Source organism: Dipteris shenzhenensis, chromosome 18 (assembly GCF_047967505.1).
Source record: "Dipteris shenzhenensis isolate YYH24624 ecotype China chromosome 18, Dip_SZ_1.0, whole genome shotgun sequence".
In the NCBI taxonomy this organism is placed as follows: domain Eukaryota; kingdom Viridiplantae; phylum Streptophyta; class Polypodiopsida; order Gleicheniales; family Dipteridaceae; genus Dipteris; species Dipteris shenzhenensis.
Window position 1 is genome coordinate 48,204,529 of NC_141613.1, and position 12,651 is coordinate 48,217,179.

Consider the following 12,651-nt stretch of genomic DNA (forward strand, 5'->3'; position numbering starts at 1 on the left):
TTGGTAGCCAGCTTCTCCCTCAGCCCTCACAATCTACACCAAAGAAGACTTCAGATCAAGAAAGGCTGCCACCATGGGAACAAAGGAGAGCTCACCCGACCAGGAAACAAGGGGTGATAAGGACCAGAAGTATAGCCTCATCTGGATGAAGGCGGAGAAAATAGAAGACCTGAGCGCCAAGGCTTGCATATCAACACTCAAGGAAATATGTAAGATGCAAGACACAGAAATTGAAGGCTTACGCAAGAAGCTGAGAGAGACTAGAGAAGAATAGCTCTTAAACCTTCGAGCCCAAATGCAAGATGAAATGAAGAAATGGCAAGAGGAGATGCAAAACAAATGGGTATGTGAGAAAGGTGAAATGATGCAGGACATTACTCGTGTTTTGGGTGAAAAAAACAGCAATTTGACCTTAAAAATTGAGACATTGGAAGCCCATGTTGATGCCCTCCAAAGTGAGAATGACAAACTGAAAGCAAGTGCTCATTGGGAAGAAGGGGAGTTTCAGCCACCTTTTAACGAGGAGCTGAACACCATTAAAGAGCAAATGCAGCAACTCAAGAATGCGAAGGGGACATCAGAGGAAGGATACAAGATCATTGATATGCTGAAATCAGAGAATGAACAACTCAAAAAGGAAATGGCAGCTTTGCAAGCAACGCTACAAGGGAAACATGCCGAGTTCACACAGCAAATCATGAAGGGGACAGCAGATATGCTTGCATGGAAAGATGTACTAAAGAAAGACACAACACCAAAGTAAAGGGCGATCATTTCTGAAACAATTGAGGAAGAAAAACGACGGGACAGCAAGAGTCTAAATGTGCTGGTTAGAGGCCTAATAGTAGGTGATAGCCCCATGGCAGGCACCAAAACCCTCTTTGACAAAATGGGAATAAACCTCAGTTGTGAATCAGCCTGGAGAGTGGGTAAAACAGATGCACCAACGAGGCCTTTGGTGGTAAAGCTGCGAACAGCCACAGATAGATCCACCCTTATGAGTACACGGGGGACACTCTCCTCCTTGGTGACTTCAATGCACGAACTGGGAACAGATAGGTGGGCCTATTAGATTTCGATGAGGATTCCCTCATAGTACCGGAGATGGATGCAACAGAGCTAGGGATCGTGAGGGAGTCGGCAGATGCAGATGCACCAGTGACAGCATATGGGAGACATTTACTCGAGCTAGGAGCCATACATGACTTGATCATATATAGTGGGCTTCGCAGATGGCCATCCTCTGGTGGCCTCACCTGTTTCCCACATGGAGGGGGGAGTAGTACGGTAGACTATCTGCTCGGCCCACTAGCATTGGCCCCACGGATACAAGATTTTATGGTGCCACCTCCTCCACTTGGAGCTGACCACTCATATCTCACTTTCTGCATATTGGTCGCCACGCCGGCCATGAGGAGGACCCCTCCACCACCCGCTCGTGTCCAGATTCATTTTGACCGTGCTCGACCCAGTGTACATGAGCCACCTAGCTTCTGAGCTTCCAATACTACTTGGCGATGGGATGGACCTCGCACATGCATTAGACACTGTCACATCAGTGATATAGGATGTTGCCGCTAGATCCTTTCCTACGACACGATCTGCATGTGTTTCAGATGGGAAGATGCCCCAAAATCCATGGTTTGATGATGAGTGCAGAGAGATGAGAGCCCACCTTACACGTGAGATAACACTGGAACATTTGACTCTGCCAGAGGCACACTGGATCTCACGCGGAGTGACGCAACGTAAGAAGCAGGCTTTCCTCATGCACAGGATGGACGAGGTGATCAGTTCTTTTCGCGGAGGAGATCCTACCACGGGATGGGGACTCCTATCAGAAGGGAACTCACCCATTCTCATCACAGATCCCACAGTCTGGGACACATGTGCTTGCTCCCTATATGCTGTATGCCATGGCTTCCCACCTACCTGTAGCACTACCACCATAGTACCGATACACAAGGCAGGCGATCCCATGCACATTGGGAACTACCGTACTCTTATGATTGGCCATACTTTGGCTAAGATATATGGGTCGGTACTAGAGAGGGAGATCAACAGTCACACAGAGGGCCATGGACAGCGGGCACATAGGGAGGCATGATTTTGGAGACAACACTCCATCTTGGATCACATTTTCACCCTGAGGGCTATTATTGAGGAGGAGAAGTCGAGGCATTAGAAAGTCTACACTTGCTTCGTAGACTTTCGTAAGGCGTTTGACATTGTCCCACGCTCTTGCCTAATCAGGAGATTATAGGAACTACGATTACAGGAACTACAGCTCCCAGCCATCATGATTTGGGGGGTCATGAGTTTATATGAGTCGGTCAGAGGGAGGATACATGCCCCAGGAGGCTTATCAGATTGGATTGAGAGCACCATTGGAGTAAAGCAAGGCTGCCCCCTATCACCAACTCTCTTAGTGCTCTATATCGACAAGATCACTTCTTTTGTCGATCGATTAGGCGGAGAGGGTTTGCTCCTAGTTGACATGATGGTGATGATATTGTTATATGCCGATGACATAGTTCTCATATCATCCTCCGCATAGGGGCTGCAGAAACATCTAGAGGCTCTGGAGATGTTTTGCAAGGAGAGAGACTTGACTGTTAACCTTGGGGAGACCGAGGTTATGATCTTCAACACCTTGCGAACAATAGCATCCCATCACCATAGTCTCACACATCGGGGCGAGCCTGTGGAGATAGTGTAGTCCTACAGATATTTGGGGATAATGTTCATTGGACCAGGTTTCACGATGATCCATGCAGGTACGGCACGACTCACACGAGGATGGGGTGCCCTGGCCCGATTAGAGAGACGATGCTTCCAGGCACACTTCAAGGACCCCCCCCCCCCCCCCCCGGATGAAGGGCTGGCTCTTTGACACACTAGTGAGACTGATTGCCATGTACGCAGTACCTTTCTGGGAGAGTGACATTTCAGCGACGGAATGGAAGAGATTTGAGAAATTACAGGTGACCATGGGATCTAGGATGATTCGGAGTAAACCCTCAATCTCTCATCAGATTATATAGGCAGAGCTCGCCATGACCCCCCTCCAGGTTGATGCCATCTTTCAGACGGTGATGTTTCTCCACAGAGTTTGGTCCTTACCCTAGTGGAGACTACCAAGACTAGCATTAGCAGAGAGTGGTGTCGATACAGCATGGTACGCACGGGTATCCACATGGTTTGGTGGTCACGGCATTCAGATGGAGACACTTCCTCCCTTTCAGTACAGCTTGGAGGCACCACCCGAGATGATCCCACGAGATGAGATCAACCGTATCATACGGTTGGACCTCCTCCAGCTTCATACATCTAGGGCTTGGGGGGGAGAAGAGCTCTCCACCAAGATCTAGTTTTGCTGTGATCACTTCCTGAGGATCTCAGAGCACGGTCTTGTCATCAGACCTCAGTATCTTGAGGACATGAGAGTTTCACATGCACTGAGGATCGCCATTGGTCAGCTACGAGTCTCATCACATCAGCTACGGATTGAGGTAGGTACTAGGGAGAGCTGCAGGCATACCCAGAGAGCTCCTCCCTTCTGGTAAACAAGACATTAGTAGAAAGACCATCACACATTAGGGAAGAGTCCATGGATGCGATATATAGTGACCCCCTTTCTAGCCAAACAAGGCCATCTTGAGATTATCTGTTAATTGTCTACTGATTAGCTTTTAAGCACCAATAATGTGAAACAAAAAATTAAGAAAGCCTTGATTTAAATCCTCTTGGAAAATGACGCCTCCAAATGAAAAAATCACTGTACTTGCCTACATACTGTGGCCATGTGGCAGAGTGTGGTTTACATCGCATATAATGCGGTTAGAAAATTACATTCATGAGGTTGGAAACCAAAAGAAGAGGGAAATGGGTTTCCTTCTGACGAGGCATGTTTGGAAACCTTTGGGTGTTTTTTTCCTTTTGGGGATGAAAATCTACATAAACTAGGATGTCCTGTCAGATAGTACAAAATCATATGTTAAGAAAAATACAATTATAGTAGTGTGTAGTTGTTTTGGTTGTCTCTTTATTTAAGCTGCTACAAATGCCCCTTTACTCCTGTTTTGCTCAATCTCGAAGAGTGGGTTTAGCCAAGAGATTCCAGAATTTCAGGAAACCTAAATAGCAGCTTATGATAAGCAGAATTAGCTTATTAATTCATCCTTGTATTTGTTTCTCTCTCTTACTCTTGCTTTGATGTTTCTTACAAACCCCCTTTTTCCCTTATCTCTTTTCCCTGTCTTTTGTTCTTTCACTCATTTTTTCTCTACGTTTTCAAAATTTCTTGCACCAAAGAGATTAGTTTAATGTGGTTCTAGGTGTTTTAGTGAGACTTCTTACATATGAAGTAGAACTCTTTTATGTTATGTAATGATTAACGGATTTGTATGATTGCATGCTGCAGGCTGATTTTTCTCAAGTTCTTTGCTACTATTCTATCTGGATACCGCGATTTTGTGGTACATTTCAATTTGCTTTCTCAGTTTTTGTCAGGGAAATCGTATTGTCGCTCATCGCATATAGGAGCAAGCGTTTGATCTGAACTTGAATGCATACATGCAGGAGAACACCGCAGCTAATGTTTTCAATAAGGAGGCATTTTTAAGAAAACGTTCTCGCATTACAGGACTTCCTCGTGACGTTATGGTAATTAATCCTATGTTAAGTTGGCATTATTGTGTGTGTGGTGTAGGGATTGATATGGTGTAAACAATCGGTGTTTGAAAGTTGGCATCTCAATTCATGTGAATAAATCTGTTTTATCTTGTCAAATAAAATTATGAAGTTGGTTATCTTGTAGTTTGGGCCATGAAAATAATAGGTTTGCAAGGCTAAATGTTGCAATTATTATTTGGCATATAGGGGTGCTAGTAGCTGTAATTATCATCACTTGATTTCTGCAAAATAGTACACGTGGGCATACGAGCCTTTGGGTGTTGGTGTTTGTCAGTTGCTTTGTGGTGCGACGTTGGGGGTTTGAGATTTATGGACAGCTCAAAGTCATCGTTGCATGTAGAATGATGTTTTGGAGGGTTAGGTTTCATAAGAATGAGATTAAGATCTTAAGAGGAGGAGCAAGGATGAGGGTATTTGCTGAGTCCACAAGATGGGCATTAGAGCTAGGTGACAGATCACATGTTCGATGGTTGTAGGAATGAAGAACCTCATGTCATGCATGGCAGAAAAGTGGGGCACTGACCTGGCAAAATAAGGGGTAAGTTGTCTATGTGGGGGGTTGATTGCTGGGAATATTGTAATATTCAAGGCTGTGGCCAATGTATTAGTTAGTTAGGAGGGTTAGGGGTACTTTTTCCTTCTAAGTTTTCCCCCCTAACTCCAGTTGGTGTTAGTGAGTTTTAACTCACCCTAGGTTTTACCTAGGATTTTAGGGTTTTATCATGTTGATAGCCCTGTTGTATGTCATTCTTGCAACTTCTCTTCACCCCACGTTTTTGTGCTCTCTCCATCTCCACACCTCACATTTCGTATCAGAGCAGGCTGCCCTTGCTCCCCCACACCTCCCCTCACCTCCCGGCCTTCGGGGACAACTTCTGTCGTGAAGAACTGCAATTTTATCTCGAAAACCTTCACTGTTTAGCTCGTTTTTCATCAGCTGCTACATTCTACAGGTGTTCTACAGCTAGGCAACTGATTTTTGGAGCGTTACAAGGCTGGATGACACCTCCTACAGCAAAAACACACTTGAAGAGCAGATTTTGAGCTTTAACAGCTGCTGGTCGGCTCAGTTTTGGATTCATGTTGGCTCAATTTTGGGATTCATGTAGCTGGTCGCCTAGTTTGGAGGCCTTTTGGAGCTACCGTACAACCGGTCTACTGATTTTTGGTGGTATTTTTGCCGCCCTGGAGCTGCTACAGTTCATTTCAACCTCTTTTTTGTTGTTGCTCCAGTTCTAGACCTGGATGCCTTCATTTGGAGCTGGGCCAGTTTCAGTCAATGAACACTCAGCTGTGGGTCAATTTTGAGCACAACAGCAGTCAAATCAACTTGAATTTTGCAAGTACAGGCCTGCCCTATTCAGCTCTTGCATTGAGAGTGGTGCTGCCCTTAGAGCATAGACTTTCTGATTGGAAATTAGTGATTTTAGTCATCTTTGGAGATGTTTCCTGGTACACAAATCATTCAGAAGGGTTGTGTTTCGTTTGGGCCAAATATTGGCTTGTTTGGGGTAGATTTGATTCTATTTTATAGTCAAGCTGCATTTGTCTAGCCAAGTATTGGCTTGTGGAACTGTGTTCTTTTGTTGCTACAGTATAATTCACAGCACTGTGAAATTTTTGCAGAGTTGCAGACTGCTCTTTTTGGCAAAAGAGTGTCTTGTGCCAATAATTCTGACATCGGGTGATGGGACTGATTTATGCCTTGAAGATGTTCTGTATGTGCTAGGAGGGGTTAAGAAGAATTTGCTTTACGTGTCCTCTTTTGGCAAAAGAGGATTTGCTGTCATTTTTTGAACATGACAAGTGCTTGTCAGGGATAGAGAGAAAGATTATTAGATAGTGAAACCGGATATATCATTTCATGTGCTACACCTATTTGATCAGGATGCAAGTAGGGGTGAAGAAGGGAGAAGACCATCGTGCACAGTGAAAAGCCTTCCTGTATATCCAAAGAAAACATGGAAACACACTCACGTCCAACCCTCTATAACACTAGGTCTTAAACCTTGAATTAATACACTCTTCCCCCCCCCCTTTGGTAAGTTGACCCAACACAACCACGTTTAATTACATATCTCAATCTCTGGTCACCCGATTGACACGAAACAGGTCTCATGTAAGAGCTCACACAACACCCTATGACTCCATAGCGGAGGTGGGTTCACAAAACACCTCCACACAACCTCTCACTCAGAGTCATTAAAAACTATGAAACACCTCATATAGCAATAAAAAAGATTTTCACATCACATTCCCACACCCACACCCACCCCTCCCCCCACCCCGCACCCCCGCCCCCCCCCCCCCAGCTGCGGAGTACGCAATGCATGCTCAGCAGCTGCATGAACTCATCTTCCCAAGGAAGGTCCATCATCTGGTATTAAAGCATAATGAGTAAAACTGCCATCCACTGTAGAAGAACTCATCAAGAGAGGGGGCCCCCAGCCCCCACATGCATACTACCCACCATGAAAGATAGCAAAAACATAAAGACCTTAACAAAAACTCTGCCATATAGTGCATCCATCCAAGCCACACAATGCCTTCCTTTACATAGCCAAGGCAAACAAGAGTCTTTTGCCCAAATTCAATATCAACTCGATACTCTGAAGTACTCATACCCACATGAGCATGCATAGCATCCAACCAACAAGTAACTTCTTCCCCCTGTTGGGACACCTTTGCACTCCATTCATCATTAGGCATTGCACTTGCATCATGAGGCTGGCTGCACAAGCCACAACCTTTGAGGTCATCTCCACACACATAGATCCCTTGGACTTACCCAGCCCATGATCCATAACTAGAGACCCCTCAACAAGCTCCACTACCTCATCCCCACAAGCTGCAATACCCTCAATCACATCACCTGAGTCAACAAAATACGGAAGCACATGAGCATCCCCCCCATCTGAAAAATGCTCATAGAAAAGTGCCTGAAAGACAACCCACCCTCAGGTACATCTTATTGACTTCTATGCATCATATCCTGAGGAAGAGCTTCACCCTCATTCATATTCTTTGCTGAAATATATGGCACTTCAGCCACTTTATCCTGCATATCCCCGCTTGTATGAGAACCCTGTACAACATTTTCATCTCAAAGTGAGCATGTCCTCTAAAGATTCATCCAAAAGGGTTTCAAAATCAGCATCGATCATGTCATCACCATCATGTTGCAGAAATTCTACCTTATCCCCATCACACATAGCAATGCTTGAATGCATGCAATCAACTCCTGCTAAATTTACCTGACCTGAACCTTGATTTGTGACCACAAAGGAGTCTTCTGACACTGCATTAAGGCCATCTATCTCAAAGGGCATTCTCACCTGAGTGCAGTCTATAGGCTCTCCCAGCCTCTCTTCCGCAGCAAATCGCCAACCCAAGGACACACGAGCAAACACACCTAGAACTGTCCTCTAATTTTGGCATACTCATGGGTATTGTGCAAGTGAAGGACTTCATACCATCCTCCTCATGTCAGCTGTTACACTCATCAAGGAGACCCAAAGGCAACACATTGTCAAGAAACAGAAAGTCTTCAACCACATTAACTTGTGTTCCTACTGCAGCATCCTCAGCACCATTAGCAAGATCTTCATCACTAAAATGTCCACCTTCAAGAAGCGAAGAAGTGTCACACTGCTCATTAACCTTCAACTCTTCCTGTGCTCCCATTTCAAGCTCATTCACCTTGAATTCACCAAAGCCCTCGTAAGAAGTCTCCAACTTGATTGAACTTCAAAGGGAAGCGCATCATACCATGTTTGTGCATATTTGTCAAATCCTTGACCCAAATATGTTACCTTGTAGTAATCACCATGAACATTGTACCTCCTGCATTCGATCTTCACATGATCAATAAAATCCTCCACCTGTTGAGAACCATCACTATGGACGTACCTGTTTTTACTGAACTCCACAGATGCCGAAACCTGTGCCTCTTCCCTTTCCTTCCCTCGAAGAAGGGGATCTTCTACGATTTTTTGTGCACTGTTATATCACACTTGCAAACCAAACCCGTTCCCCAATCAAGGTCCTGCATTGTGTCATTTTTTTAAAGCTTGGCAATAAAACACCCTCATCATCACTGTATACGTAACTCCTTGGCAAAACACCAAGCGCTTCTTTCCTCCAAGTGATCACGCTGGAATTGCAATCTCTTTCCCTTGTACGCCCGTCTTCCTGTGTGACCGAGCATGCCGACGTTCACCTTGTATGAACAAAACCAGCACCTTCGAGGCTCTCCTTTCCGCGTGACCTCGAGCTTACCTGCATTGAGCTGTGAACTTCACGTCTCGCTCTGTGATTTTGAGCCTCCACATTTTTGTCTTCCTACGTAGCACTTGAGCTTTCACGCCATACCATTCCCTTCCCTCCGTGACCACAAGCTTACACGGCGTCTCCACCAAAATGAAACCCGATTTATCTATTCATGTGCTACTTCTATTTCAAGGTCGGGATGCAAGTAGGGGTGAAGGAGGGAGAAGACCATCATGCATAGAGAAAAGCCTTCCTGTATATCCAAAGAAAACTCCTCGTATATGGAAACACACTCACGTCCAACCCTCTAGAGACATTTCCCCATCCTCCTCTTTACACTAGGTCTTAGACCTTGAATTAATACACTCTTTCCCCCCCCCCCCCCTTGGGCAGTTGACCCAACACAACCACGTTTAATTACATATCTCGATCTCTGGTCACCCGATTGACACGAAGAAACAGGTCTCATGTAAGAGCTCACACAACACCCTACCTCCCTTTGGACTCCATAGCGAAGGTAAGTTCACAAAACACCTTCACACAACCTCTCACTAAGAGTCACTTAAACTATAAAACACCTCATATAGCAATAAAATATATTTTCACATCACAATAGTCACTACAAGCACTTTGAATAAGGATTTGTATTATATTGTATTGTGCCAATTGGTGTTGGTAGACTCAACAACAGTTGCTGAAGCAATAAAATGCTGCCCAGCTTTTTTGTAGGCACTATAGCCTTTGATGCAGCATATGCCCACTGATGGAAGTATTGACAATACAATGCTCATACTGCAAAATGCTGTTCCACCAACCGTATTTTATTGACACGAAAATGCAAAATGGTGATTCACCAGCCTCATCAACCTACATGCATTCTAATCTGTTTTTTCTAATCAATGTATGAATAAAATGTCAGATTTAAGCTACAATTGTAGAACCAAACTTTCCATTAGATCAAGAACATCTAACCTATCCCTTTCTTTGGGGTTGGAGTATGTGCTCCTGGTTATGCCCAGCTGCAAGTGTTGCTGGACTTCCTTCTTTTGGAGATTTTGTGGAGAAAAGCAATGATCAAAGCTTGATGACAAGGGGATCAACAAATTTTTTTTGGATGTAGTAGTGAAAGTAAGGGTTTTTGGACTCTAGTACTAGATGCATCATCATGAGTTGAAATGTTACCTTTAATGAGACTGAGTATCGAATCCATCCTCATGCCATTCTAGGATGTGATACTGCTTCAAATGTGATTGAATTTGAGCACGATGAGGTAACCATTCACAATATGGTCAATCACATACATTCCTGAGTGGCTGCATTTACTGCTTTACATTCAGCTTCACTAGAGGAAAGAGAGACCATAAGCTACAAGATCACCCTAGTGAGAAACGATAGCAGGATGTACAACATATATCATCTATGTCATGAAACCAATTTAAGTCTATGAACCCATGACGCTCATTCATGCAACCTAAATGTGGTCCGCCCAGTGGGGATGTATGGGAGCCCTTGTTGGGGGCTAGACTAGTCGGATACAGAGTGGGCTTGTGTGGAGCAGCTACAGGTTCTCATGCTACCGCGGATGATTCACGGTAAGCCACCCGTTCCTCACGAGATCATTTAGGCTGAGTTTGGGTCATCCCCATTACAGCTAGATGTTGCATTATAGGTCATTATGTATCTGCACCGAGTCAGGGAGTACGGGGATTACACTTCTTGACACAACATACTACCTTACCTAGCTTTGTCCTCTATGGTGCTTTCAGCAAGGGGGGACCAGAGATGTTGGTATGCACGGACTGAGAGACGGTTTGAGCGACTAGGCCTCCACATGGATAGACTCCCTCTCTTCCAGTATAGTATGGATGCTCCGTTTTCTCCCCTCCTGTCACACAAGGTCAACTAGGTAATCCGTGAAGATCTCTTGCAGCTACACACTTTCCAGACCTAGTTGGGACTGAGCGAGCTCCCATTGAAGCTCAGCTTCTACATAGTTCACTGCTTGCACATCACAGAGGAGGGTTTCATTGACGCACCAATATATACATAGATCCACCTACCCCACTCATTGAGGATCTCTATTGGGCAGTTCCGGGTCTCTTCACATAGACTTTGGTATTGAGAGCGGCAGAGCAAAGGGCATACCCAGGGAGAGACGCATATGCACATTATGTGACATGCAGGAGGTTGAGACGGAGAAGCACTTCATCTTTAGGTTCCTTGTTTGCTATGAGATTCGAGGGCATTTCTACTGCCTCTTCAGAGATAGTTTTGGGGTTTTGTCCCGGTTCCTCTCCTACCCAGACTAGAGATGTTTGGCGGGCTTCATCCATGAGGTAGTCAGGCACCGCGAGAGGATGCTTCGATCATGGAGACAAGAGCATATTTCTTCCGTAGCAGACCCTTCTTAGAGCTGTTTCACGGAGTTCTTCCTACTAGATCACATGGACGCCCACGAGATGAGGCTTTGACATGATCGCGATCCAGAGCCAGTGACTCGATAGCTCAGACAGATGGTTGACGTGCAGATTACACTTGGAGACATCCCCTCTCTGTTCAGAGTTGGAGCCCGACTGATAGGGGTTACTGTGGTCCTTGTTAAACGCAAAGCTATGACTAGGAGACGTCACAGAGCCACACCCGTGAGCAGTCGACAACACTCTATCGCCGATCTCGTGCTTCCATTGCCTCATCCATCGTGATGTCGAGATGGCGATGATGATGATGATGATGATGATGATGATGATGATGATGATTTGTAGTTGACCACTGGCATGACTATGTTGTACTTAGTACTATCATTTTGCATTTTTGTATTCTGCATTCTACATTGGTGTGGATGCTCGTTCAGTAGCTCCACCCCCACAACTTGTTTGTACCATGTTTCTCACAGTCTGATAGACCCATCGGTCTTCTGAAGACTTTAATAAACTTTCTTTCTTTCTTTCTCTCTTCAATCTCTATAAGAGATTCCAGGCATACTGTGTTTGTGACATTCAGGCCAGCTACGAATGTACATTCTCCTTAATGAGATGGTTTCTTACCAAAAAAAAGTGTTTTGTTGTTTTTTTTCCATTTGCTGTTTTTTCCTAATTGGAAGTACCGCAGGTTTTAGGGTTGCTACGACCCATAACAGAGCCCACTGTATTGTGTTTTGTCTCTTTAATATTGTTTAGATAGGTTGCTACCCTTCCAATATAGCATTGACACTGGATTTGTCCCGTTTCGGGGCAACGAGTTCAAGCCGATCATCTTTTTAAGAATATAGTACATATAAAATTTAATTATATATACTATATGAATATCTAATGTATATAAGTATCCAGTGAAGATATTGAGGATGTTAGATAGTAGATGCATACTATATAATATTATAGTGATAAGACAGGTTGGTGGGATTGTGTTCCTAATATTATAGTGACAATACAGATGGTTGGATTGCGTTCCTAACTGTTAGAAACATTGTCTACTTCACATGCCACGAAGTTGAAACTTGAAAGTTTGTAGAAGACCTTAGAACTTCAAAGCTCACAGCCACATTGGCAATAGCAAATTTGTTAAGAGTAGCCACATAGCAGGGTAGCAACTATTATCCTGTATTGTCAGTGACTATGTCCAATGATGGGCCTTATGAATATGGATCAGAGTGAAGCTCATCTGGTCATGGTAGCCAATAGCCTGGTTCAT

General features: G+C 44.5%; 1 protein-coding gene across 2 annotated transcripts in view; it reads left to right on the forward strand.

Annotated features, from left to right (window-relative positions):
- The window catches only part of SCD1 (stomatal cytokinesis defective / SCD1 protein (SCD1)), a 181,383-nt gene that overhangs the window by 94,118 nt on the left and 74,614 nt on the right, over nt 1-12,651 (forward strand). For both annotated transcript variants that reach the window (XM_087389222.1, XM_087389221.1), the window contains exons 9-10: nt 4,424-4,478; nt 4,582-4,665. In XM_087389222.1, coding sequence (XP_087245348.1) covers nt 4,424-4,478; nt 4,582-4,665 — 139 coding nt within the window. The remainder of the gene's footprint in view (nt 1-4,423; nt 4,479-4,581; nt 4,666-12,651) is intronic.